Below are 26,738 nucleotides of genomic sequence, written 5' to 3' on the forward strand. Positions count from 1 at the left end.
CCCTGGGTGACGCTCGCGGCTGGTGGCGAGGGTGCTGCTTAGGACCGCGGAGAGCGGGTGCCGGGCCTTCCCGAGCCGCGCTCCCGGGGCCGGGCCGCTCCGCGCCGTGGCTCCGGGTGCCGTCCGCCCGAGGCCGGAGGAGGCGGGTCGGAGCCTTCTAAGCCCCGGTTCCGGGATCTCGTCACCTCGTTAGTGTATGGAAGGCAGGGGATCGAGCTCTGAATTCCCGGGCTCCATTTCGTATTTTCTTGGCGTACTTAGAAAATGGTAACAGCCCACTTTCGCTTTGCAGAGGACCGGGAAAGCCTTAACATGGAGTTTTAAAAATCGCCCAGATCATTCAGTTTCGTTGAGCTCAGAGTTCATCTCCTTTACCAAGGCAGGGTTTAAAAAAGATAAAAAGCTTTTTGAGATCTAATTTGCACACCAGACAATTCGCCCGTTTAAAGTGCATAGGTAATGGGTTTTGGTATAGTCAGGGTTGTGCAACTGTCACCACTGTCAATTTTGGAACATTTAGTTACATCCCCAAAGGCGCACACAAATCCTTACCCGTTCACAGTCACTCCCCAGTTCCTCCCCATCCTGGCCCGGCCCTAGCTAATCACTCACTAATCTGTCTCTGTAGATTTGCGTATCCTGAATATTTCATATAAATGGAATTATAGAATGTGTAGCCTTTTGTGTCTGGTTTCTTGCACTTAGCATAATGTTTTCAAGGTTCATCATAAGGTACAATGTATCAGTACTTCATGCTTTTTATGACCAAATTATATTCCATTCTGTGGACACACCACATTTCATTTATTCACTCATCAATTGGTGGACCTCTAGGTTGTTTCCACTTTTTTTTTTTTTTTTTTTTTTTTTTTTTGCGGTGCGCGGGCCTCTCACTGTTGTGGCCTCTCCAGTCGCGGAGCACAGGCTCCGGACGCGCAGGCTCAGCGGCCATGGCTCACGGGACTAGCCGCTCCGCGGCATGTGGGATCTTCCCGGACCGGGTCATGAACCCGTGTCCCCTGCATCGGCAGGCGGACTCTCAACCACTGCGCCACCAGGGAAGCCCTGTTTCCACTTTTTAGCTACTATGAATAATGCTGCTGTGAGCATAAACATTCATGTATAAGTTTTTCATTTCTCTTGAGTATATACCTAGGAGTGGAATTGCTGGATCTTCTAGTAACTGTTTAACCAGAACTGCCAGACTTTAACAAAGCAGCTGCACAATTTTACGGTCCCCACCAGCCGTATATAAGGGTTCCAGTTTCTCCACATCCCTACCAACAGTTGCTATCATTTGTCTTTTTAATTATAGCCTCCCTACTGGGTGTAAAGTGACATTTCATTATGGTTTTGGTTTGCATAAGGCACGTATTTTTGTTTGCTTGCTTTTCCTTTTTGAAGTTATTTTTAGAAATCCTAAGGCCCTCGGGAACAAAGGAATTAATCTGAGTTTTCCTTCTTTCTTAACTTATTGCCCAGAATTAGCCTGATTGCAAGATTTGAGGGTACAGTCCCCAAGACTTCTGACATCAATTGCAAGTTTGGAGGAGGGTCTCCCAAGCCACCCTCAGGTTTGATAATTTGCTAGAAGGACTCAGAGAGCTCACTGAGGTCTGTTTTACTCATGGTTATGGTTTACGAATGTCAGCCAAGGGACGAAGTGCACAGGGCAAAGTCTGGAGAGCTCCAGATGTGACCCTCCCAGCACTGGAGTGTGGCAGTATCCATGGAGTGTTGTCAACCAGGGCAGCTCCTCTGGCATTCAGAGTTTATACTGGGGCTTCATTATTAGGCATGATTGATTGATTGCCCATGTGGCTAAAGGCAGAGTCCAGGTCAGCTGATAATGCATGACAGGAGACTTCCACCTAAATCACATGACTGGTCTTTCTGGCATGACCACCCTAAAATCCAGTTTGGCCAGCCCTCATCTAAACAAGGACACTTCTATCAGGTCTGAGATAGAATACCTCCAAGAAGCCAATGGGAAAGGCCAGACCTTCTCCTGGGGCAAGGCCATCCATCCAAAGCTCTTCTACAACAAAACAAATATATGCCTAACATTTGAAGGAGGCAGTGTGGAGTAGGAGGTTCTTAATTCAATTTCCCAACAGATTTGACCATCAGTATCAGTACTGCGATCTTGCTGCTAAGACGATGCCAGTGTTACATCATATCGAGGTGTGAGTAGTAAACAGAACCTGAAAAATAAGAGTCAAAAGATAGCAGCACATTTGCTAGAGTTTCACTCAGTCATCAACAACTGGTCAAGCTTAGCATATCGTTCAATCAAAATGCCTCCCAAAGCAATGCTACTCAGGTTTGCAAGTTTCCATCCGACTCTATGCGTTTTCCCAAAACAGGAGTGATCTTCACGCATCCAGACATCTTCTAACTGAGCTCTCTTCAGAGACTGTATCGTCTCTTGCTCAAGGCATTTATGTAGCATTGGATTTTCCTTGTCACATCATCTGTTTATTCATTCCTCTCCCCTTGCCTACCAATTCTCCTTCTATTTGTGATTTACTTTTACTCAAACTTTTCCCCATTGGAAAGGATATTACGTTCAGCCTAGCACTCTGCTGTTCCGGACTGCTGGCACGAACACTAGTCCAGCAAAATCCTCCTCTCAGTCCACTCCTACCCATCATATAGGGCAGGGTGACACAGGCACACAGTGAGTGGGCTTTGCCAACCACTAGGCAATACAGCTGCATTCATGATCAATCCCAACTGTGTCAGGTAGAGTGAAGGCATAATCACTCATCAGTCTCTTAGGAATTCTGGTGTAAAGGTTTAAAAGTATAGTTACAGTTTCTTGCTTGGGGATCATCCCTGATTCCAGCATCCACAGCTGGAGCCTTGGTGCTTGGGACCACTGCATCAGGCACAAAAATAAGAAAGTTGAGGCAATGTGGAGAAAAAAGAGAAAAGTGTAGTCGTACCACCATCTTGTTTCCACGGAAAGAACTGCAGAGGCATAGCAGCATTCTCCCCCACCCCTTCGCCTCTGGAACCCCCAGAAAAGTGGAGAAATCTACCTACTGGGGACGCGTTCTTGGTTTTCCTTATGGTAAGTGTCAGCACACACTCATGAAGGCATGTAAATCTGCCCCTCCGCCCCCATTTGAGACTGCAAACGTTTCAATTGCCTGTTCCAATTCTCTATTAGACCTTTACTCTGAGGATGGTGCGCAACCTGGTACATCCATCTGATGTGATAGCTCCTTGCCCATCGTTGGACACTATGGGCTTATTTTTACTTTTTTTTCCATTAAATTTTTTTTTTAATTTATTTTATTTTATTGGACACTATGGGTTTAGTATAAAGTGTGTTCTTTGATCTGAAGAAATGTAACTTGGAAGTCCAAATTCATGCAATATCTTCTGGTCCAGTCCTTTCATAGTATTTTGAGCATTTGCGTCTACCTCTGGGCATGCAAAGCCCAGTCCAGAGTATGTCTATCCCTGTCAAGACCCGTCTGTAGCCTTCCAGGGCTACCAGCATCAGTCCAAACACCAGCTCTGTGTTGAGCCTTCCCCCCTGGGGAACCTGCCCCATAGCCATCTGCAGCCCCTGCCATTCTTGTTGGCAGATTAAAAAAAAAGTTCTTGGCATTTTGTGCCCCAGAGGGTACACGAGGACAATGTCTAGATTCAGCCCATCTTTGAGCTGCAGCCCCCCCATACCCACTCTTTTCAGGTACTCAGGTGGCCACCTCAAGTGGGCACACCAGGATATCCACTTGCTGGTTCCAATCACCTTCTGATCCTAGAAGGAGGTTCTTCTAATGAACAGTGACATGCTGTACTTTAACATACCCCTTAAACTCCCATAGTGATTTCCCCAGGGCCGTGCCCCCTATAGGCATCTCCTTAATGGGCCAGTTTTCTGTTGCCCTTCTACCCAGCCACATGGACAGGACGTTAGCCGCTGCCTATGAGTTGGTTTGAAAACCCAAATCTAGGGACTCACAGCAGGTAACTCAGCCCACCAAGCTGATGTTTTCATCTTTTCCAATCAGAGTTGTAGCCTTTCCAACGCGATGCTGTCTGCTCACCTCGAAACTGCCATCCATAAACAAAACAGCTCCTTTTTGGTCAATAGAGAGCTACTCAGATGGCACTGCCCAGGTAACTACAGGTTCAGCAATTCCTCAAGTGGTTCCAAAGTCGGTCCTAGGGCAAAAGAGTCTACCTGCTTGTGAACACATGTGCACCTCTCTGCATTTCCCTGGGCCGTGTGCCTGCGAAACCGGTTCGGTTTTCTAATGGAACCCTTCTGCGCACTGTCTTCTCCATTAGAGTGCTTCTTTAACATCACCCAAGACAACATGTGTATTTCAGGTTTCAAGATGATTTTATGTACTTCAGTCATTGGGGCAGTTTCCATTAATGTCCAATAGCAAGCTAGTAATTGCCCCTTAAATGGCAATTCTCTGGTCTAAAAGCTCAGCAGCCATTGACAGGTGACGCTCACAGCCTTTTGCCATAAGCCCCAGTCTGAGGAAAGATTCCAGGATTTCTTTCAAATGGTTTTATGGAGAAGATCTAGCAATATTTCCAGATGAGGAAATATATGCACCTCCAAAATTCAAATAAACCAACTAGACACTGGTCTTATAACATGTTTTGTCAACCAGGTATCCCATACTGGTTGTTTTTTTTTTTTTTTTTGAGGGGGGTTGCCCCACGAGGCTTGTAGAATCTTAGTTCCCAGACCAGGGATCGAACCTGGGCCACCGGTCGTAGAAGCACGGAGTCCTAAACACTGGACCGCCAGGGAATTCCTTCCCATACTGTTTACAGTTAACAGCCTGTGTGGGCGCAAGCAATGTTATTGGTTCCCATTTAGCCTGGTCAATCAATATTGAAGGGCAGAATCACCTGCCTTCTGATTTACAGTGCGAGGTAGGGGAAGCTTTCCCCAATCAGACACAAAATCCATCCCCAGAGTACATTCACGTAAAGGAGACACAACCACTTCACACAGAGTCTGCCCCAACATTCCAATTTTCATCCAACCTTTCACCTTAATTCTGTCAACCTCTGTAGCCCCAGCACCTCTCACCCGAACTGTAGAACTGTAGTCTGTGTTGGGACTTCACCAACAGGTTTTAGAACCACCTAAATGTCCACTGATGAATGAATGGTTAAAGAAAATGCGGTAAATGTATAAAATGGAATATTAGTCAGTCTTAAAAAATAAGGACATCCTGCCAGTTGTGATAACATGAGTGAACCTGGAGGACATTACACCAAGTGATATATGAAAACATTTCACAGAAACTTTGCGACACAGAAAGACCAATATTACGTGGTCTCACGTATACATGGAATTTAAAAGAAAAAAAAATCCAAACTCAAAGTAATAGAGAGCAAAGTCTGGATGTGGGGGAAAGGGGAGATTAAAATTTTTTTAAAAAGAAAAAGAAAAGAGAGACAGCAGAATGCTGGTTTCCAGGGGCTGGGGGAGGAGGTCATGGAGAGTCACGGTTTCATGGGTACAGAGTTTCAGTTGTGCAAGATTAAAAGAATTCTGGAAATGAAGATGGTGATGGTTGCACAACAATATGAATATACTTCATACCACCAAACCGTTCACTTAAAAATGATTGGTGGTAAATTTCATGTTAGGTGTATTTTATCACCATAAAAAAATTTGGAAAAAGACAGTTCTCCCCAAACTGATATACTGTCTCAATGTACTTCCTATCAAAATCCCAGCAAGATTTGTTTTTGTAGCTATAGACAAGATTATTCTAAAGTTTATATAAAAAGGCAAAGAAATTAGAATAGCTAAAGCATAAAAAAAAAAGTGGGAGGAATCAGTCTACCTGACTTCAAGACTTATTATTTAGCTACAGTAATAAAGACAGTGTGGTATTGACAGAGGGGGATATACAGAGGTCAATGGAAGCCACACTAATACACCCAACTGGTTTGTGACAAAGGTGCAAAAGCAGTTTGATGGAGGAAAGGTAGCCTTTTCAAGAAATAGTGCTGGCAGGGAGATCAGCTCGGTGTTTTGTGACCACCTAGAGGGGTGCGATAGGGAGGGTGGGAGGGAGACGCAAGAGGGAGGGGATATGGGGATATATGTATATGTATAGCCGATTCACTTTGTTATACAGCAGCAACTAACACAACAATGTAAAGCAATTATACTCCAATAAAGATGTTAAAAAAAAAAGGAATGGTGCTGGGAAAATTGGACATCCATCGACAAAGAAAGGAAGCTCGATCTCCACTTTACACCTTCTGCAAAAATTAACTCAGGTGGTGTGATGGTTAGTTTTATGTGTTGGCTTGATTGGACCACCAGGTGCCCAGATATTTGGTCAAAAGTTATCCTGGGAACTTCTGGGAGAGTGTATTTAATGAGACAAACATTTAAATCAGTAAACTGAGTAAAGCAGATGGCCCTCCCCAATGGGGGTGGGTCTCATCCAATCCGTTGAAGGCCTAGATAGAACCAAAAGGCTGACTCTCCCCCAAGGAAGAGATCATTATTCCTGTCTGATGACCTTTGAACTGGAACATTGCCTATTTTTCTTGCCTTTGGACTTGAGCTGAAACACTGGCTCTTCTTAGGTCTCCAACTTGCCAACTCACCCTGCAGATCTTGGGATTTGCCAGCCTCCATAAGCACGGGAGCCAACTTCTTATATTTTATATACATGTACATGTATATACATATCTTCTATCTGTTCTGTTTCTCTGGAGAGCCCTAATACAGAAGGGATCATGAACTTAAATGTAGAACTATAGAAAAGAAACATTGGATTTAAAAGAATGAAGACTTTGGTCAATCAGGAAAAAAAAAAATCAGGTCATTTGTTTAAAAAGGAAATCAGGCTAGTTTCAGATTTCTCCACAGTGACACTGAACATGAGAGAACACTGATACATCTATAAGATCCTCAAGGAAGGAATGTTTTCTATCCAGCTAATCTGTATTTCACCCGTTGAACATGGAATCATTAAGGAAATATTTTTCCCATGAGTGCTTCTTGAGAAAAGTATTAAGGCTATTATCTTAGTCTGTTTGGGCAGCTATAACAGAATACCATAGACTGGGTGGCTTATAAACAACAGAAATCTATTTCTCACATTTCTAGAAGTTGGCAAGTCCAAGATCAAGGCACTGGCAGATTGAGTGCTTGATAAGAGCTCACTTCCTGGTTCACAGATGTGTCTTTTCACGTGTCCTCACCTGGAGGAAGGGGGAAGGGAGCTCTCTAGGGTGTCTTCAGTGAGGACCCTTATCCCGTTCATGAGGCCAAAATCACCTCTCAAAGACCCCACCTTCAAATACCATCATGTTGGGCTTTAGGATTTAACACATGAGTCTGGGAGACACAAACATTCAGCTTATAGCAGGAACTTCAACTGGTCAAAAGATGACTGAGAAAAGTATAGTAAAAGGACTGTCTTTTGAGAATTTGGCAAATGAATACGTTTAACTGTAGAACGAAGACTAAAACAAATGTAGGGTCTAGGGTAAAGATGGTATATAAATGTTATACACCTTAAAAATGTAGAAATAATAAAAGAAACATGTTTTGGGAGGGGAAGGAGGAAACACGTGGAAGGTAGGGTGACTTTACTAATTGCCTCATTTATACCTGACTTCCAAATATACTGGTTAAAATAGACAAATCAAGTAATAGAAGTATAAATATTTACCACTATAAATGTAAACATTAAGAAATATATTATTGACTTAGATCAGGTGAGTTGGGTAGGAAGAAGTATATAAATTTTATCGTTGCTTATGGTGAAGGATTAACAGATCCTATCAAAGGAAGCAGATATGGGGCTAAGTAAGGTCTAACTATAGAGGCAAACAACTATACTACAAACTATCCTAATGAGAGGTTATTTAAAGAGGCAGAGGGAAAATAACACTACCACTCTTTACAGATGAGGATTACGTTCTCTGCTGCCTTCCACAGCAAGTGCTGTTTCCGAGTCCCGAGAATTCCCGTTATGCAGGACCGATTGGCAACCATCAGGCAGTACTGCCCTTTTCACTCTTAGTTGAGAGCAGTGCTTCTCAAATTGTGTTGAATGTCCAGGTTCCTTTTTTATTTCCTTTCCATTGCAAACCAGTTAGAAAAATGAAATGAAAACAAACCAAAACAAAGACATGCAAAATATAACCTTTAACGATTTACTATTAAAGTCAACAGACTTAAAAATACATTAAATAAAGATTATCTGAACAAACATAGAGAAAAAGAATGACACAACTGTATAGGCTGTTCATAGAAAGTATGCATAGGGACTTCCCTGGGTTGAGAATCTGCCTGCCAATGCAGGGGACACGGGTTTGAGCCCAGGTCAAGGAAGACCCCACATGCCGTGGATCAACAAAGCCCGTGCGTCACGACTGCTGAGCCTGGGCTCTAGAGCCCGTGAGCCAAACTACTGAAGCCCGTGTGCCTAGAGTCCATGCTCCGCAACAATGAGAAGTACATGCACCGCATGGAAGAGTAGCCCCTGCTCACTACAACTAGAGAAAGTCTGCGACCAGCAACGAAGACCCAACGCGGCCAAAAATAAATAAATAAAAATAAATAAATCTATTAAAGTTATTTTAAAAAAGAAAGTATGCATAAAAGGGGTTAATATAGAGAATTATTTTTGCAACAAACTATATTTTCCAAAGATGGCTACCATGATATCTCCAATCCGTATGTTCTTTTATAATGTGGCCTTGATGCTCATTCCACTGAGTGGAGGGGTCTATGTCCCCTTCCCTGGAACCTGGGTGGGCCTTTGCGACCGCCTTGACCAATGGACTGTGGCAGAGGTGACACTGCGGGCCTTATAATTATAGCTTTGAAAAGGCCGTGTAGCTTCTCCCTGGTTTTCTTGGGACAGTAGCCCTTGCATTTGATCCATTGTCCTTGAGTAAACTCAAGCAGTCTGTGGATAGGTCCATGTAAACAAGAACTGAGGCCTCCGGCCCACAGTCCAGTTGACTCCCAGCCAGTAGCTGACGCCAACTTGACAGCCATGTGAATAAGCCATTTTCAAAGTGCATCCTCCGTCCCCCAGTGACAATGCATGGAGCCCTATCCGTATGGCAGATTCATGAGCAAAAGAAATGGTTGCCGTTGTTTTGAACCACTGAGTTGTGGAGTTATAACTGGTGACAGAAGTAACGTAACTGAAACACTATTACACTGGCAGCTTTCTATTAGTTTGCTTTGATAACAAAATTGAGTGAAATAGCAGTGACTCACATTACATGCCTATAATCACACTAGGTAGCATTTTTATCGTGAGAAATGAGCTTTCTTCTTTCTTGTTAACTTATCTAATGTATTATAGGTTGAGTTACCAACAATGCAGCTCATAAGGGATAATGTTTACCAAAGCTATTTGAAGGTTTTGTTTTAATACATGCTGCATTAATAAGCTAGATACGAAAGGGCAAATGTTGTAGATTCCGTTTATACGAGATACTTAGAATAGGCAAATTCACAGAGAAAGAAAATAGAATAGTGATTATTAGGGGCTGGAGGGAGGAGAGAATGGGGAGTTATTATTCAATGGGCAGAGAGTCTGGGTGGAAAGTTCTGGAAACAGTGTTGATGGTTCTGCAACACTGTGAATGTACTTAATGCCACTGAATTGTACACCTAAAAATACTAAAAAATGGTAAATTTTATGTTATGTATATTTTACCACAATAAAAAAAATACTTCATAAAACTTAGAAAATAATAAAGAAAAAATGTTTAATTAGTAATTCTCCAACTCAGAGAGAGTTGTTCTTAGCTCTAGACTTTCCTCAAGACGCCTTCTTGGGATGACCTCACAATATGTGGCAGGGTTATTAAGATAATTTTTTTCTATTTTCTCTTCCCTTGTTGTTCGAAGATAGCGGGCTTTCTTTGTATTTTGTAAACAGGCAAAAACATAATCTCCTGTACAATATTTTCCTTTCTTCTGGCTCGCCCTACCAACAAATCCTAATCTCTCATGTCACTAAAGAGATTAAGCGAAATACCTTTGAGAGCAACGGGAGAAAGAGGAGATTTTGCAGGCTACCGGCAGGAACGGGGACAGATTTTTCACCTCACATCTGAGGGTTGGAGTGAAAGGCTCCCCCTAGTGGCCAAACTTCAAACAGGGCGTGGCACTAAGATTTTCAGCTTCAGCGAAGATTCTCTTCAGCGTCACTGGTGCGGAAGGGGATAGCAGAGGGACGTCTATGGACTTGAATAATAAAAATGTCAGCAACACTGTTGGACTGGGGATTTATCTCCTGTTCTGAGTAATGTGTAAGCCTTTTGGACTTTAGTACAAGCCTTGGAGGAAGAGGTCTAATAAAGACTAACAGTGATTTTCCTGACAGCACAGCAGATTTAGGTTTGATTTAATGATAATGTAGAAATATGATATTTTAGTCTACTGGAGTTTGTGAACGGAAATTTAGACTCGCCATTAGCGAGTTCCCATAATTTCAACATCCCCTAAAGTAACAGGAAAAATTGTCAACGTGTTTTCTCTACTTTGTAGCCAAACCTATAGCAGAAGGAATCTGTGAGAACTAATGTTCTGCCTCTTAGAGGAAAGGTGTGTGTGTGTGTGTGTGTGTGTGTGTGTGTGTGTGTGTGTGTGTGTGTGTGTGTGTGTGTGTACTTTTATTTAGATTCTAGACATATCGTCTTGGAGATTAACGGCTGTTGAGAGCAGACAGCCGTACTGATTGGCCAGGGCTGTGCCCACAGTATACCCGTTGTTAACCATTTTTATCATCGCCCTTCCCACTTTCATGTGGCTGCTACCAATTTCTTCCATTTTCAGTTTTAAAGTTTTTATTTCATAACCTAGGGTTCCTTTGATACTTTGTAATCACTTTTTAATATGGGATGTTTAAAGGCTTCTATAAAATTGTCAGTGGATTCTTAAAGGAATTATTTACGGCCTAAGACATCATACGTTGCAACATTAAAAGGCTTATGTGTACTTAATTGCAACGTATGATGTCTTAGGCCGTAAATAATTCTTTTAAGAATCCACTGACAATTTTATAGAAGTCTTTGGGAAAATAGGATATAAGGCTTAAGAGTTTTGGCAACTTTCCAAGATACAACTATTCCCATATCAAGAATACCTACATTCAAATGCTTTGTCATTTCAGCCAGAATGGTGATCACTTGTATACAATAAGCACAGTTCCATGACCTTGTTCATAGATAATTCGTGGGTCTGTGTTAAGTGCTTGGGAAATATCAAGATCAGTCAGTGACGGATTCTACCACTGCATGTTTTTAAAGTTGGCTCTTAAATTTCATCTCCTCCAGAAATGACCTTTAATCCTTCAGTCCTAGTTATCTACTTAGTCACATTTGCTTTTTGTGGGGCTGTGAATGTATGTGCAATTTCAAAGTAAGTTGCAGACATCATGGGACTCTTGTCTCTCATCCCTGTATGTCCATAATTCAGGACGTATCACCTGGAAATAAGGGCCCCAGAAACACCCACAATAACCACAATACCATTATCACACCCAAGACAATAGCAATTCCGTATTATCTGATATCTAATTTGTATTCATATTTCTTCAATTATATCCAAACTGTTTTTTTACAGCTGTTTTTTCCTCAAATCAGGATCCAAATGAAGGTTCTCATATTGCATTAAGTTATTGGGTTATGTGTCTTCAGTTTCTTTTAATCCAGGAAAAGTCCTTCAACCTTTTAATCGTATTTATTTTTTGTTTAACGACATTGACTTTTTGGAGAGACGAGGCCAGTTGTCTAGATGTTCCACATTCTCTTTGGACTGATTGGTTCCTCATGATGTTATTTATTTCCCTCTCCCTTGAATTTTCTGTAACCAGCAGTTAGGTCTATGGTTTGACTGGATTCAGGTTACATATTTTTGGTAGGAACACTTCCTAAGTGTATTTGGTATTGCATCCCACCAGGCAGTGCAGTCAGGTTGCCCACGCTCAATTTGATTTCTTGGGTAAGGTGGTGACAACCGTATGTCTCCTGGTAAAGATCATGTTCCCCTCTGCAATGAGCAAGTACTCTGGGAGGGACACTTGGAAATGTTGGTAGATCGCCACCACCAACCCCTCCCATTCCTATTTGCAATTCCTCTACCCCCGACAAGAGGTAGAATCTATTTCTCATCCCTTGAAGCTGGATTGGCCTTGTAACTTGGTTTGACCAATATAATGTGATAGAAGAGGTATTTCTTTATTTCTGGACCTAGGCTTTAAGAGGCCTTGAAGCTCCTTCTGCCCTCTCGGGATTAAGCCACCAAGTAAAGGAACTCAGGGTGGACTCTGAATGATGAGGGACCGCATGAAGGGGAGAGGCCCAGCCAGCCCAGCTGGAGGCATCAGACGTGAGTGGAGCCATCTGGATCCCTGCGCCCTGGTCAAGCCGCCCCCGCCAAACACCACGTGCAGCAGAGGCAAGCCCTCTCCAGGGAGCTCTGCTAAACTGCAGTCATGAGAAATAAGACGGTGTTTTAAGGCACTGTGATTTTGAATGATTTGTCTTATAGGAAACAGATCTCATGTAAATATTCTTTCATTCAATAGTTTTAGCATCATCGATGATCCTTGCCTGGATCGACTATGTCACTGGGGTTGCCAGAGGCTAGTTTAAAATCTGTTATTCTCTCTACATTCATTAGCTGGCTTGTTTTATTGAGTGAGTGAGCAGGGGGAGAGGGGAGAACGCCAGCTTTCCCTCATTGACTAGGTATAAACTAACTGTACTGTGCCTTCTAAAAATGAGGGTAAATGCTTACTCTTTCCCATTAGTTATTAGTTTCAGAATAAAAAGTTGATGTAATATTTACCTCCAAGGATGATAAATCACGTTCTCTCCAATTCTTTTCCTCTGGTCTTCTTTAGCTGTCTCTCCTCCACAGTCACATGGCACCCTATGTATCGCTCTGTCACTGAACTCCAAGTGTTGCAGTGTATTCATCTGTCTATCCTAACTGGACTGGAAGTTTCATTTTTTTTCTTTTCTGGCTGCGCCATGTGGCATGTGGGATCTTAGTTCCCCGACCGGGGATCGAACCCAGGCCCCCTGAAGTGGAAGCGGGGAGTCCTAACCACTGGACTGCCAAGGAATTCCCTGGACTGTAAGTTTCTTGAGGGCAGGAACACTGGAGGCTCAGACTCAAATACACACAAAGTTCTCAGTGAAACTAGATTTCTGCTGTACTTCTTTCAGTTTTTTCTTCATGCATATATCTTGCATAGTTTAGATAATAGTTTATAATTTTTTTATCCTGCAACTGTTTTTGTCTTGGTTATCTTGATTTATTGACCTTAGACATGATTCTGTTTCCTATTTGATAGATGAGCCCTTAGCTCACTTACATTAACCCTTCTCTTCTCCCTCCCAATTTTTGATAGTAAATATCACCATTTAGAATTCTTTTATTGGTTACATTTGAAAATTTTAATATTTTAAAACCACTATTTCTTCATCAATTTTTGAAACCTTGCATTACTACCCATTTTTTAAGATTAAGCTTATATAATGTCTGCATCCTTTTTTTAAAAAGGATTTACGATATGGGGATATATGTATAGCTGATTCACTTTCTTATAAAGCAGAAAGTAATACACCATTGTAAAGCAATTATACTCCAATAAAGATGTTAAAAAAAAGGATTTAACTTTTTATTTTTAAAAAATATTTTATTTTATTATTATTTTCTTGGCTGCCCCGCGCAGCTTGTGGGATCTTAGCTCCCCACCACGGATTGAACTCGGGCCCTCAGCAGTGAAAGTGCGGAGTCCTAACCAGTGGATCACCAGGGAATTCCTGTCTATATCCTTTTTAACACACCTCTTTCAATACTCAACGATCTCAGATGTATCTTAATGAAATATTAGGCAAACAGAAGAACATAAATATGTAGGCCCTGATACTCTCTAAAACTCACTTTTCTGCACTGTCCATCCTGAGGAGTTAAATGGGTCCCTGGTAGATAACACCACACAGCATCTTCCATGTTCTGAATAGTGGCACGAATTGGTGTGATTTCTCCTAGGTTTGTAAATACTGCTTTACTGCTTTTTCAGGAGGGGGGAGTTCCAGGGGCCCTTCTTTTCCCATTAACCTTCACTCCTGGGGCCAGGGAACTGCTGTGGTGACTATGACCACTGCTGAGGATACTTGTGCAGAGTTCCACTGGGCCTGCTGTGGTGCAGACTCCAGTCAAAACTCCACCCCACTTATCACTTGCCTCCCATAGATGCTCTCTTGAATAGTGGACCACAATGACTTTCTGATTCTCTGGTAAAGAATATTAGCTCAGGAACTTCCCTGGCGGTCCAGTGGTAAAGACTCCGTGCTTCCAATGCAGGGGGCGTGGGTTCGATCGCTGGTCGGGGAACTAAGATCCCACATGCTGTGGGGCACATCAAAAAAAAAAAAAAACCACAAAAAACAAAGAATATTAGTTCAGAGCCAGTGTCCAATAATCCTGTGAGTATTCCCTTTCTTTATTTCACGGTAGCCTTAAGCAGCGTCAGACCCTTTGGGAAAGCTGAAGGGAAGCTCCCAGTGCACCTGAGATGTTCCTGTAGGATCCTTCCTCAACAATACAGAGTCTCCACTTCTTTCAGTGGTGTAGAGTCTATGACCGGATTGTGGTCTGGAAATTGAGTGGGGTGCTCCATCACGATGGGAAGACCTCTGCTTACCAGCTTTTTGGTTATACCAACACAGCAGCCCTTAGTAAAGACCCTAAGGACCCTGCCACCCTTGAATCACTGGTCAAGATCTCTGCAGGAAACAGCACCCCGGTTATCACGCCAGCCCTGCAGCCTAATGTGGTGACCAAGTCCACCTGGCTTGTGCTGGCTAATTGCCACTACTTGGCTTCTGCAACCAAAAGATCGTTTCCAGCTCCAATGAAATCAAGGACCCAGAAAAACACTCTGAAATGCCTTCCTTTCATCTATCAGTGCCTTGGTCAAGGGGCTGGGTTCTGGGTCTTCTCCAGGAACTTGTGGCTTTGTGAGTGATTCTCATGTGATAAATCCACTCCAGCATTTCTCCTCCTAGATATTAGGTTCTTTCTTTCACATCACCTTAACTGGAGTTCAGAGTGGTCGACTGTCAAGTTCAGTTCCTTCAACCAGTAAAGCAAACAATTAAAATCACTCTTGGCTGCTCAGACGAAAATTCTAAATTCAGAATCTGTGTTGACTGAACCCATACTGATAGATTCAATCATATCTGAAATCAGACGCTTTTCTTGGCTAATCACCGACATAATCCATTCCCACACATAGTTCTCGAGATACTCAGAATCCTCCAAGCTCTCACAAATATACATATTTCAATAGTATGGATCCTACTCTACTAAATTTCCTTACGTTCACGTAAAATAATCTTGGTGAACCTGTGAATTCCACTGATATAATCTGGCAACCTGCAGGATCAAATACTGAGTTTTGCTTTTGATTACTTTAGTACTGTGAATACAACAAATGTTTCTTTTAGCAGTCATGGAGAATCCCTGGGTTTCCAATTAGCAGTCCTTGAAGTTCTCACGCCTTCATTTTGTTGTACAGCAGCTGCAAAGTAGTTCCCCGATGTCCTCACTGGACACTTCATTCCATGAGACCATAGACAATAACATAATTAGCCATTTCACCATCCAGTCAGATGCTATTGATGCTGCTGCAATCCTGTTTTTAACGTCCTGCCATCTTTGTGGTGCTCAAGATTGAAGGACCTGGGTGGCAGCACCTGATAAACCAAGGCTAGTCAAGGGCCCACATGACATCTGCCACTTAATGAAGAAAAGTAGCATCTCCCCACTTTGGTTCCTATAGCAGGAAGCCAGGGCCAGTCCCAAAACCAGGTAGCTGATTTAGATGAACATTCCTCCAAAGAACGTTTGATGAATATCTTTTGTTCTTCTTTTTGACAGGGAAATAGGATTTACCGGTGGACAGGAGTAAGGAGGGCACGGCGCCAAGGCGCTCAGGAGCGCAGGCCCCGCCATGTGTCCAGGGCCACGACTAGGGCTGTGTTCGACCCCACAGTCTTCCGGGGTCATGAGCTGCTTTTCGGCCACCATGTTTTCAAATTCACCCACATGAACCTTAGTACATCCCCGCTTCTTGGAGATGTGGTTCTTCTGGTGGCCAGGGAACTTGAACTTGGCCCCTTGGAGGGCCTCAATCACATGCTCCTCGTTCTGCAGCTTGGTGCCGACGCACATTATGACTTGGCCAATGTGGACCCTGGCCCCTGTGCCCTCGGGCTTTCCAAAGTCCCCGTGCATACCTGTCTGGAGCCTAGGTTGGGGACAGCATACCAGTCATGAATGTCCACTGGAAAGGGCTGTCTTCAAGGTACCTTAGGGTAACCTGTACAGGCAGCAGGCTGCACACACTACCGAGGAGGCTGTTTGCAGCTACTGCACACTGGGCGCCCATGGGGAAAAGAGCACAGTCGGCCAAATTGGCTGCAAACGCTGTCTTTTTTTCTTCTCTCTTTCTCTTCTTAAAGCCTCTTCTGTTATTTCATAGAGTTCCAGAGGAGACAAATTCCTGTGATCAGCCGTCAAGCTGACTGCAATTCTTACTTAAAAACGTTTACTTTCATTTTTGGAAATTAAAGTGTTTAAAGATAAAAACAAAGAAAAAAATAAGTATCCATATTTCTATCACGCAGATTTAGCCACTGTTAATTTCTTGATGTATTTGTCTTCATTCCTAATTTTCTTCTCTTTTAAAAGAAATAAAAATTGCAGGGTAACAGGGAGAGAGGCAAAAACTATACATGCTCATTGTAAAGTATTCAGACTTAGAAAAAATACAAAGACTCATTCACTCAATAAATATTTATTGAGCACCCGTCAGGCACCAATACTGTTCCAGACACTGAAGGTACAGGAGACAATAAAATAGACAAGAAAATCCCAGCTTTCATGGAATATACATGTTAGGAGGAAAAATTACAAATAAGAAAAGTAGTAAATTATATAGTATGTTGGAAGATGATAAGTGCTACAGAGAAAAATAAAGCAGGGATTGGGGTACAAGGAGAGTCACGACGAATTGCCACTTTAAGTAGGATGACCAGGGAAGGTCTCAGTGGAATCTGAAAATAAACTTAAAGGACCTGAAAGAGGTGAAGAAAGGAAAAAAATCAAGCCAAATCTCACTACCCATAAATAACATAATGAACGTAAGGTGAAAGTAATTCCAGATATCTTTCTATGTATATGTACAGATATCTGGATGAATGGTTATGATGAATGTACAGAAAGATACAGCTGGAAGAAATATACTGTTATAAAAAACGAATTCACACTATAAAAGATTTCTTTTCAATCATCAATAATCTGTTTATTAAGCACCTATTTTTGTTTCCAGAGACATACACATATACATACATGTATCTGTATCACCCAGATGTGGGTTTGGGATTGCATTAAATCTAGAATCAATTTGGTTAGAAATGATATATATATATTTTAAAAATTACTTATTTATTTATGGCCTGTGGGACCTTAGTTCCCCAACCAGGGACTGAACCCAGACCCCTGGCAGTGGAAACACGGAGTCTTAACCACTGGACTACCAGGGAAGTCCCAGAAATGATATTTTTCTTAAGAGTCTTCCAACTCATGAATGGGTCCCACCACTCCATTTATTCAGGTCTTCTTTAGTTTCTTGTGGTAATGTTTCATAATTTTCTATGCTGAGGTCTTACACATCTTTCAGATTTATTTGAAGGTATCTGATGCTTTCTGATGTTACTGCAATCAGGATTTTTTTTTTTAATCAGTAAGTACTGTTTTAATTTCAATTTCTAATTGTTGCTAGAATACAAAAATACAATTATTTTTATGTATTAGCCTGTATCCTGTAATCTTCTTAAATTCAGATTCTTTTTCTAAGTTTATTAATTTGGATTTTCTACATACACAATCATGTCACCTGAGAATAACAATTTTGCTTCTTCCTTTTTAACACTGGCTAGAATCTCCTGCACAAAACTGAACAGGAGTGGTGACAGCAGGCACCTTTGTCTTCTTCCTGATCTCTGGGGAGTTAAAGTTTTCAATAATTCACAATTAAGTATGATGTTCGTTAGAATTTTTTTGTTTCTTTAGTGGATGCTTTATTAAATTCAGAAGCTCTCTTCAATTCCTACTTTGAGTTAAAAAAAATCACAAACGGGTGCTGGATTTTATTAAATGCTTTTTATGACTCTATGAAGATAACTTTTTCCCTTTATTCCTGTAAATGTGGTAAATATTAATTTTTCAATTCTAAGCTACAGTCCTTGCTTTGCATTGCAGCATGTAAATGGAAACTTGCTGGTTTCTGTGGTGTAAATCACTTCCACCACGGCAGGTTTCAAGCTACCAATGAGGTGGCTGCAGAGGTGGGCAGCAATGTGTAAAAATGGTTCTTGTGAGCCAGTATGAGCCAGCTCTGGCACACCTCTAATTGCAGTTCCCAGGGACGAAAACGTACAACTTCACTAGACCAGCAGGAACAAAGCAACTTCAAATTACCTATTTTATTAAAAGTCTCACAGACAATCTAGGAAGTAGATAAAATATGGATATAACTCCCTTAATTTTTTCAAGTCTTTATTAAGTACCTAATAAACAGTGTCTAGAACTATGTTAATGCAAAGGAAAAAACATAACTCTTTGAAGAGCTTACAATCTAAACGATCTAAACAAAATTAACAGAGTGTGCTTGACACTTGGAGAAACATCTTAAGATAGTCACAACTCGGTGCTAAAGAAATCCAAAGGTTGGATGGGGTAGTCTAGGAATTCTTCCTGGAAGAGATTAGATGGGTCATGAGCTAGGTCTTAATGGAAATCACGGGATTTGGACTAGCAGAGGAAAGAAGAAAGGAGGCAGGAGAGCACCCGGTACCTGTGGGAGCTCACAAAGCTGGGCGACATTCCCAGCACTCTGCTGGGGAGGTGTGCCTCCATTTCCCACCTGTGCAGCTGCAAGTGGCTAAATGATACTTCACATTAGTAATCAAATACTCTCTTTCTGGCTTTCTGCATGTTGATGACAGTAAGCTCAAAAACCAATTTTCTACTGAAATACTTTTATAATTAAGGTCTCTATAGAGTTTTCAGACTGAGATCAAAAAGTGTTCCTAAACTAATCCAGGGAATAGCTAGCTCATAGAGTTGCTCAAGTAGGGTTTACTTGGTGGCTCAGAAAACATCTACCCAAAATCAGAATGGCCAAGGTCCAGACAGAGCCCGAACATTGTTTCCTCTTGAGTATTTATCTGCCCATAAAGAACACATGGAAATGACCTATGCTCTACCATTCTAAAATAAGTCTAAAATTATTAGATTCTGGAAACAGTTTTAAAAGCAGAAATGTGGAAAATGGAGCTATGGCTAGAAGTGACATGGACACTGAGGCACGGTTCTCAGAGCACGTGTAGGAACTGAGTGATAAAGTATCCACTCATCATCAACCTGGACTTACACGCTACTTGGCCAATTTAAGTAAAATACTTCCTCAAAACAAATTTTGGATTCACAAAAACATCTGGATTTCAGCAATTAGTTATACTAATATAGTTATGTTAATTATCCTAATGATATGATTAATAGCAATATTGTATGATTCTGAGGTGGATAAAGTAAAATGTCTCGTAAGACGTCCGCAAAGAACTCGGTGTTGGTGTGCCAAGTTAATTCCCAACTCTCACACAGTAGTTACTGAAAAATAGAATTTTCATGTATACATCCTTAATTAATAATTTTTAATGATTTCTTTGTATCTAATCAATTTAGATAATATTTTCTCCTATATGGAAGATCCCAAAATAAAGAAGCACACACAGAATACAGCCAATAGTAGGTTGTATCAATTTACTTCACGTAAGAACAGCATATTTCAGGCCTACGACTTCCATTTAATATCAACGAAAACAACCTGTACAGAAAACCCAAAGGCAACCATATAGCACAATATGTAAAATGTGCAAATATACTTTAAAATGCAAGTTATCCTATAGCATTTTCAAGGCAGAACTTTATAGTAAATTAAGGAATCTACCTCATTCTAGCTGACTTAATAACCCTTTGCATGTAGAGCCAATGCAAATGTACAAGGCACAACTTAGTGTTGGTGCTCAAGTATGTAACACACACCCTCAGATTATTTATTTGAAGATATTAAAATAATACAATATCATGTTTGTATTTTATTATTTAAGGAGACATCAGCTCATTTCTAAAGCTTCATGAAACATTACACTGATAACATACGTGTGGCCAGGACGAGCTGTTCCCTGAACTTAAAAGGTAAAAGACAAGACTCTAGCTAACCTATATTAAAAAAAATTTATATATATGTACACACACACCGCCCCCATCACACACAAGAAACTTCCCATAATCCAAAGGGAGGCTGTTCCTTTTAGCAGAGGCTCCCATTACAGTATTCCACAGCAGAATTATTTAAAAGGTACACATTTATTAACCCCCTGTTTTGGTCAATCTTGCTACAAAAAGACACTGAAATAGACAATTTTCTTCTTCAAGGTAGAGACAATGCCTAATTTAGAGAGTCTTTCTCTTGAGATTGCACAGTAAAAGGTATTACTTAGTTAAATATAAAAAAGCTTGCTGCTTTTACAGAAATTATTTAAATCTACACGGAGAAAAAAGTCAACCTATCAAAAAACCACTAAAAGCCTTGGCTAGAACACAATTCAAAACCTTTCAAACCCAATCAGTGCTCTTTGCTGTTTTACTGCCCATCCCTGAGAGTAAATCATTTTTAATTTTTGTAATAAAGTAAATAAATTTTACATTGACAAGAATGATGCTTAAGTTTTTTTTCAAAATATGAAATTAGCCCCACTTCATTTTAGTTAAAAAAAAAAATGAATGCTCTTTGCAAAGACCACTATTTATAACAATTTAAAATATTTGTATCTCAATCAATTTTAATCTTTTTACTAGGTAATTTCTATGTTTTTTCTATTTATGTCACTCATTTGCTTATAACCCATTATTTTATAATTTTTGTTAACAGGAGGATTTAATTGGTAATGGAGCAAAAGTACATATAAAACTTAAATGAATGCTGAAGTGAGATCTCTATTTTCCTGCAGTAAAAGAGTTTTACCGGAAATAATCTGACTGCCATCCTAGAAAGGCAAAAATACCTATGAAAGAGAGAACACACGTGGTAAACGTCTTCCTTGTTGTCTTTGGTCTAGCCTTCTTGGCCAAAATCTTCTGTAAACTTCTTTAATTTCAACAAGTCGTGCTCATTGACTGTGGGCTTTGTGCTAGATAGTGACCGTAACATATCCGACTGTCAGGAAAAAGAAGTGGGGGAGTATTAGTAATAGATTTAACGGAATAAAAAACATTTCATTATCAACATTCCTAACTTTTGCCTAAGGTTAAATCTGAAAATCTGCATCGTGCCATAAACTACTGACAATAAACTCTCTTGTTTTCCTGAAGGACATCTTTGACCAAGTTATTCCTTTGCTTATAAACTTTCAGTTGCTTGCCTTGTCATGATCACAACTTTCAAAGGTTCCTCAGCACCCTGAGGAAGTACAGTCCTCTTAGCCTGATGATCAAGGCCTCCAGAATTAAGTCCCCGATCGCTTTTCTGGCCGTATCTGTTTATTCTTAAACAAGAGAGCAGTTGTCCAAGTGCAACTCAAAAGGAATACAGTCATTCACTTATACTTATGTGAAACAGAATAATACCATTTAATCAAAATCAACTAATCAAAAATTTTAACTGTTAGTTAAAGTTACAATCAAAATGGTAAGAAAATATACAAATATCAAGGATTCATTAAGAAATTAACTTCTAGGCCATGTCTCCTGTAAAACAGTATGGAAAACAGTCAAAAGAACCAAAACTTTAAAAAATAAACCAAGGATTGCAACAAAAAAGGATTTCTGAATAATTTCTCAGATAAGCATTGTGGTTGATTAACACATAAATATATCTATATTTACAGATATATTTCTCTCTATATATGCATACAAACTTATATACATATATGTACATATTTGTCTATATATCTAGGTCTACACATCATGTGAAAGTTACTGTTAATTTTGACATATAGATTTGAAAATCTATAACTAAAGCAGAAGATTTTTAAAAATGACTGTTTATCAATAAGAAAACATAATAAATGTACCTTTTCAATCACAGTAAGTTCCCTAAAATTAATATGGCTTACAAAATAATAAAGTCTTACGAATTATTTTATTTCTTCCAATAGAAACTACAGCAATGTAATTTTTATGAATATTTTAATTCCTCTAATATAAACAGAAATGTAATTTTTTATAATAAAAATTTTGTTTTCAAAACTTTTTAAAAGAGTAGTGCATTATTTAAACTTTCTATGAAGCTCTGAGAAGTAAAACAGGAAAATACTATTATGAATACTATGATTCACGCATTAGCGTTTCTGGATATTTTACAAAATCTGAGATTCAGGGGAAAAAATTTTAACCAATCCCACCATTTTGGTGATAATATCCCAGCTATAAGACCTATAATGTCAGAAACCTGTATGTTTTTAAAAATAGCTTATTCACTTAAAATTTCCTCGAAGCCCAAGAAAACATTTTAAAGATAATTATTTTTTTATATTTTACATTCAACTAATCTTTAAAACTTTTTAAGTAGTTAGTATTAACCTTTTTGAACTAATTTTACAAAACTGAAAATTTTATCTGACAAATTATAAAATATAATTTTTTTCTGCCTGCACGGTGCAGCCTGTGAGAGGTTTAGTTCCCCAACCAGGACTCGAACCCGTGCCCCCTTCACTGGAAGCGTGGAGTCTTAACCACTGGACTGCCAGGGAAGTCCCCATAAAATATAACGTTTTAAAATTTTTCTTAAAAGCAAACAAAATGTCAAACCATGCAAACAACTGGCTCCAAAAGTTTATCCCCAGGGACATCCATCCACGTCATCTCAATGGCACCAGGATCACCTGGAGAACAGGGCGTTAGCAGATCATCTACTATGTTGTTAGGATCAGCTTGTGAAGGTCCGCAAACCTGGAATAAACAGTACAACAACAGAACAAATTAAATAAACATTAAGATTTAGACCAGGGCTTCCCTGGTGGCACAGTGGTTGAGAGTCTGCCTGCTGTTGCAGGGGACACGGGTTCGTGCCCCGGTCCGGAAAGATCCCGCATGCCGCGGAGCGGCTGGGCCTGTGAGCCATGGCCGCTGAGCCTGAGCATCTGGAGCCTGTGCTCCGCAATGGGAGAGGCCACAGCAGTGAGAGGCCCACGTACCGCAAAAAAAAAAAAAAAAAGATTTAGACCATTATCAGGAAATCTGAAAATGTACTATTATTTTATGTTTTGTTAAAATGCTTACTTCTGAAAATAAACAGAAGCGTATACAACAAAAAGTGCAATTAGCTCTGGGTGATGGGATAGATTTTGCTTGATTTTAATTTTTTTCTTGGATGATTTTCTATATTTTAAATTTCCTACAATAAACTACTTAGATGATCATAGGGAGAAAATAAGTTAAAATAAAGTAAAGAAACAATTACCTGTAGCTAAAATTTTCTTTTTTTTTTCCTAATGATTATTAGGTGGTCATAATCCTAGAGACCAAAAATAGACTTACTTAACACACTGCTATATTTAAAATAGATAACCAACAAGGACCTACTGTATAACACAGGGAACTCCGCTCAATACTCCGTAATAACCTAAATGGGAAAAGAATTCGAAAAAGAATAGATACATGTATAACAATCACTTTGCTGTACGAAACTACCACAGCAATGTTAATCAACTATACTCCCAAAAAAAAAAAAAAAAGACCTACTTAAAAATTCCTTTAAGTTACTCTGTTTTCCATAGCCAAGAAATTTCTGTGATCTTTGGAAGGTTTATTATTGTGAAATTACTGAATCTTTGTCTTTTCCCACAAAAACTCCTTCTTCAAATATAAGTACAAAATTAAATGCTGAATGTAATTTCAGTGCTATCTTACAATTCATAACTGATTTAAAAGAAAAAGTTTTAATAACATCCAGAAAAAGAAACTTTGTGACACAGAGTCACATATAGTATTTAGAAGGCAACACACTTGTATCAAACCAGGGACTGCTTTCATACTTAATACTTGTTTTACAATGATCAATCTTAAATACTGTCTCAGGATTGGGGCAGGGGTAGAGAAATAAATATTTTCACTTTACTATGTGTATTTTATTGTCTGTCTTTGCTCACAACAATTTCAGTGGCAGGGATTTTTGTGTTTTTTAACTTAAGTACTTTAAGTACTTTTAACTTAAGTACTTAAGTTTAACTTAAGTACTCTGACTTACCTCTGGGCCCAGATTAGTACTTATACATTTAATAAATAAAATACACAGGCAAACTTGTTCTTGCTAATTGAAAAATGGAGAAGATGGAGCCACAGAAAGATCTACTATAGTTGGTGATACAAACGGCCTGATGTTAAAAGAGATTTGCCTGGGAATTCCCCAGCGGTCCAGTGGTTAGGACTCGCTGCTTTCACTGCCGGGTTCAATCCCTGGTCCGGGAACTAAGATCCTGCAAGCTGTGCAGCACGGGCCAAAAAACAAAAAGAGAAAGAAAGAAAGAAAGAAAAACGAAATTTGGCTGCTTCAACTCTATCCTCCTAACAAGGGCCTGGCTTTAGGGTCATACAAGCCATCCCTAGTAGTTATACAGAGAACTGAACGGAAAGTTCTGAGTATGAAAGGACTGAGTTCCTTCTAAATGGCCAAGAGAATTTAAGAAAAAACACAACAGTTGTGGCATAAACTTGATTCTGAGCTAACCATATTTCTCTCAGTAATGAGATGGCTGAAGAAGAGATGAGTAATATTTACTGGGCTATTCAGGTACCATGACAGCTGTTTTATGAATATTCCTTCATTTCATTTCCATAAGAGCATTTCAAAGTAGTAATTATCATCCTTACTTAAGAGATGATAAAAACTGAGACTTAAAAAGGTAATGCAATTTGGTCAAGGAGATAAAACAAGTAAATTGTAGAGTCGCGCTTCAAATTCAGGTTTTAATTCAAGCTCCTCATTTAAAAAAAAATTTTACTGTGGTATATAACAGACATATATGTGTATCAGAGTCATGACATATTAGTTTGTCATATACCGATGGATTAGGTTTGCTAACAGTGTTTCAGGATTTTCATATCTACGTTCATGAGCATACTGGAGACTGCTGTCCTCAGCAAAAGAGCTGGTCCAAATTATCTAGTCTACTGTTACTTAAATTGAATATCCCAAGACCACAGTCTTTTCACAAAATTCTCTCTCAAACCATATACACTCAAGTCATTCATGCAGACCAAACAGTACACGGGAGGAGCAGGAGAGAAGAATGGTTGAGGCTTCTGAAGTACACCTTACCTAGAGAAAAACCACACCTCCAATCCTCTCTAGCTGTACCTTGGCAAACTGTGTTAAAAACATCCAAGTCCCAGTTTAATCATGTTAGTCTAGAACTAACCATCAACAGGTGGCTATATGTACCTTTCGTAGAGCTTCTGTGAGGACCAAATGAAATAGGAAGATGATGGAGCAAACACAGTGCTGGGCACGTGAATATTTAAACAATATTAGCTATTATTATTTTTACTTTATTGATGAGGTGTAAACATACTAGATTCTGCTCGAGGATATTCTAGTTACATCAGAGACAATCACAGATTTAAGTTTCTATATTTATATCAAAATAATAAATACTTCAAAAATCACTGCATACAAAGTTTTAAAACACTTTGGGAGAACTTATTTTCAATGAAATGGAAACATAATCTTTTATGTAAATCTACTTATTTATTATACAAAACTGAAATCTTCCTAAAATTCCTATACAAAAATGAAATCTTCCTAAAATTCTTCAAAGACAAGTCAATCATGGTCTCAAAGCTTGATTTTAAAAATATATGAAAAGATGGATAAAAGTTCCTTACCTTTTTAAAATGAGTAGCTGACTGTACTTTCCTAACTGGCTGCATAAGTGCATCACGTACAATGACACTTATGTCTGCCCCTGAATAGCCTTCAGTTTTCTTCCCAAGTTCCCGGACATCTGCTTCTGTTAGACTGTTCTGAGTGGTCCCCAAGTGCAGTTTAAACATTGCTGCTCGGGCATGGGCCTCAGGCAAAGGAATATAAATTCGTTTCTCAAATCTTAAAATGAAAAAGAAAATTACATCAAGAATATTACTATATAATACTATTTAATTTCTATTAAAAATTAGTTTTTCAAGAAGAAACAAGATATTTAGATATTCTCATTTATACAAAGTTAAGCTGAATAAATTAAATGGGCCCATATCCATCAGAGTTAAACAGATACATATTTAGGTTAATAAAGGGGAAATATCCAGAACACATTAATAAAACCAAAATAGCCAGGGAACCAGTCTGGAGTGCTTTAGTTTTTCTCACATGATTTTTGAATTATTTTGGCCAGAGTGTTCACATGTCTGGAATTCATGACACGACATGTCCTACAGGATTACAATTTCCTGTAGAATGACACTCTGAACTCCTGATCAAGGGATTAATATGATTAAAAGTGTGAAATAAGAGATGACAAAAGAATGACCTAAATTCTAAGGAGTAAAATCACTCAAAATCTTATAATTTTGCTTGCCTTCTTAGAATTTCAGCATTTGGAGATAAGGA

The 26,738-nt window shown here is 39.6% G+C and overlaps 1 protein-coding gene and 1 non-coding gene across 2 annotated transcripts in view; both read right to left on the minus strand.

The window, feature by feature from the left end:
* Positions 1-16,360: 16,360 nt before the first annotated feature.
* LOC117307781 (small nucleolar RNA SNORA70) lies at positions 16,361-16,492 on the minus strand. The gene has a single exon (XR_004521656.1). It is a non-coding gene; the product is annotated as a small nucleolar RNA SNORA70 (small nucleolar RNA).
* Positions 16,493-19,879: 3,387 nt separating this feature from the next.
* Positions 19,880-26,738, minus strand: part of VPS4B (vacuolar protein sorting 4 homolog B) — a 31,563-nt gene continuing 24,704 nt past the window's right edge. Inside the window, exons 9-11 of the mRNA XM_019937191.3 lie at positions 26,018-26,237; positions 22,943-23,083; positions 19,880-21,350 (exon numbers count right to left, since the gene is read on the minus strand). Coding sequence (XP_019792750.1) covers positions 21,249-21,350; positions 22,943-23,083; positions 26,018-26,237 — 463 coding nt within the window. The 3' untranslated portion in view covers positions 19,880-21,248. The remainder of the gene's footprint in view (positions 21,351-22,942; positions 23,084-26,017; positions 26,238-26,738) is intronic.

Source organism: Tursiops truncatus, chromosome 13, assembly GCF_011762595.2.
Source record: "Tursiops truncatus isolate mTurTru1 chromosome 13, mTurTru1.mat.Y, whole genome shotgun sequence".
Taxonomy (NCBI): domain Eukaryota; kingdom Metazoa; phylum Chordata; class Mammalia; order Artiodactyla; family Delphinidae; genus Tursiops; species Tursiops truncatus.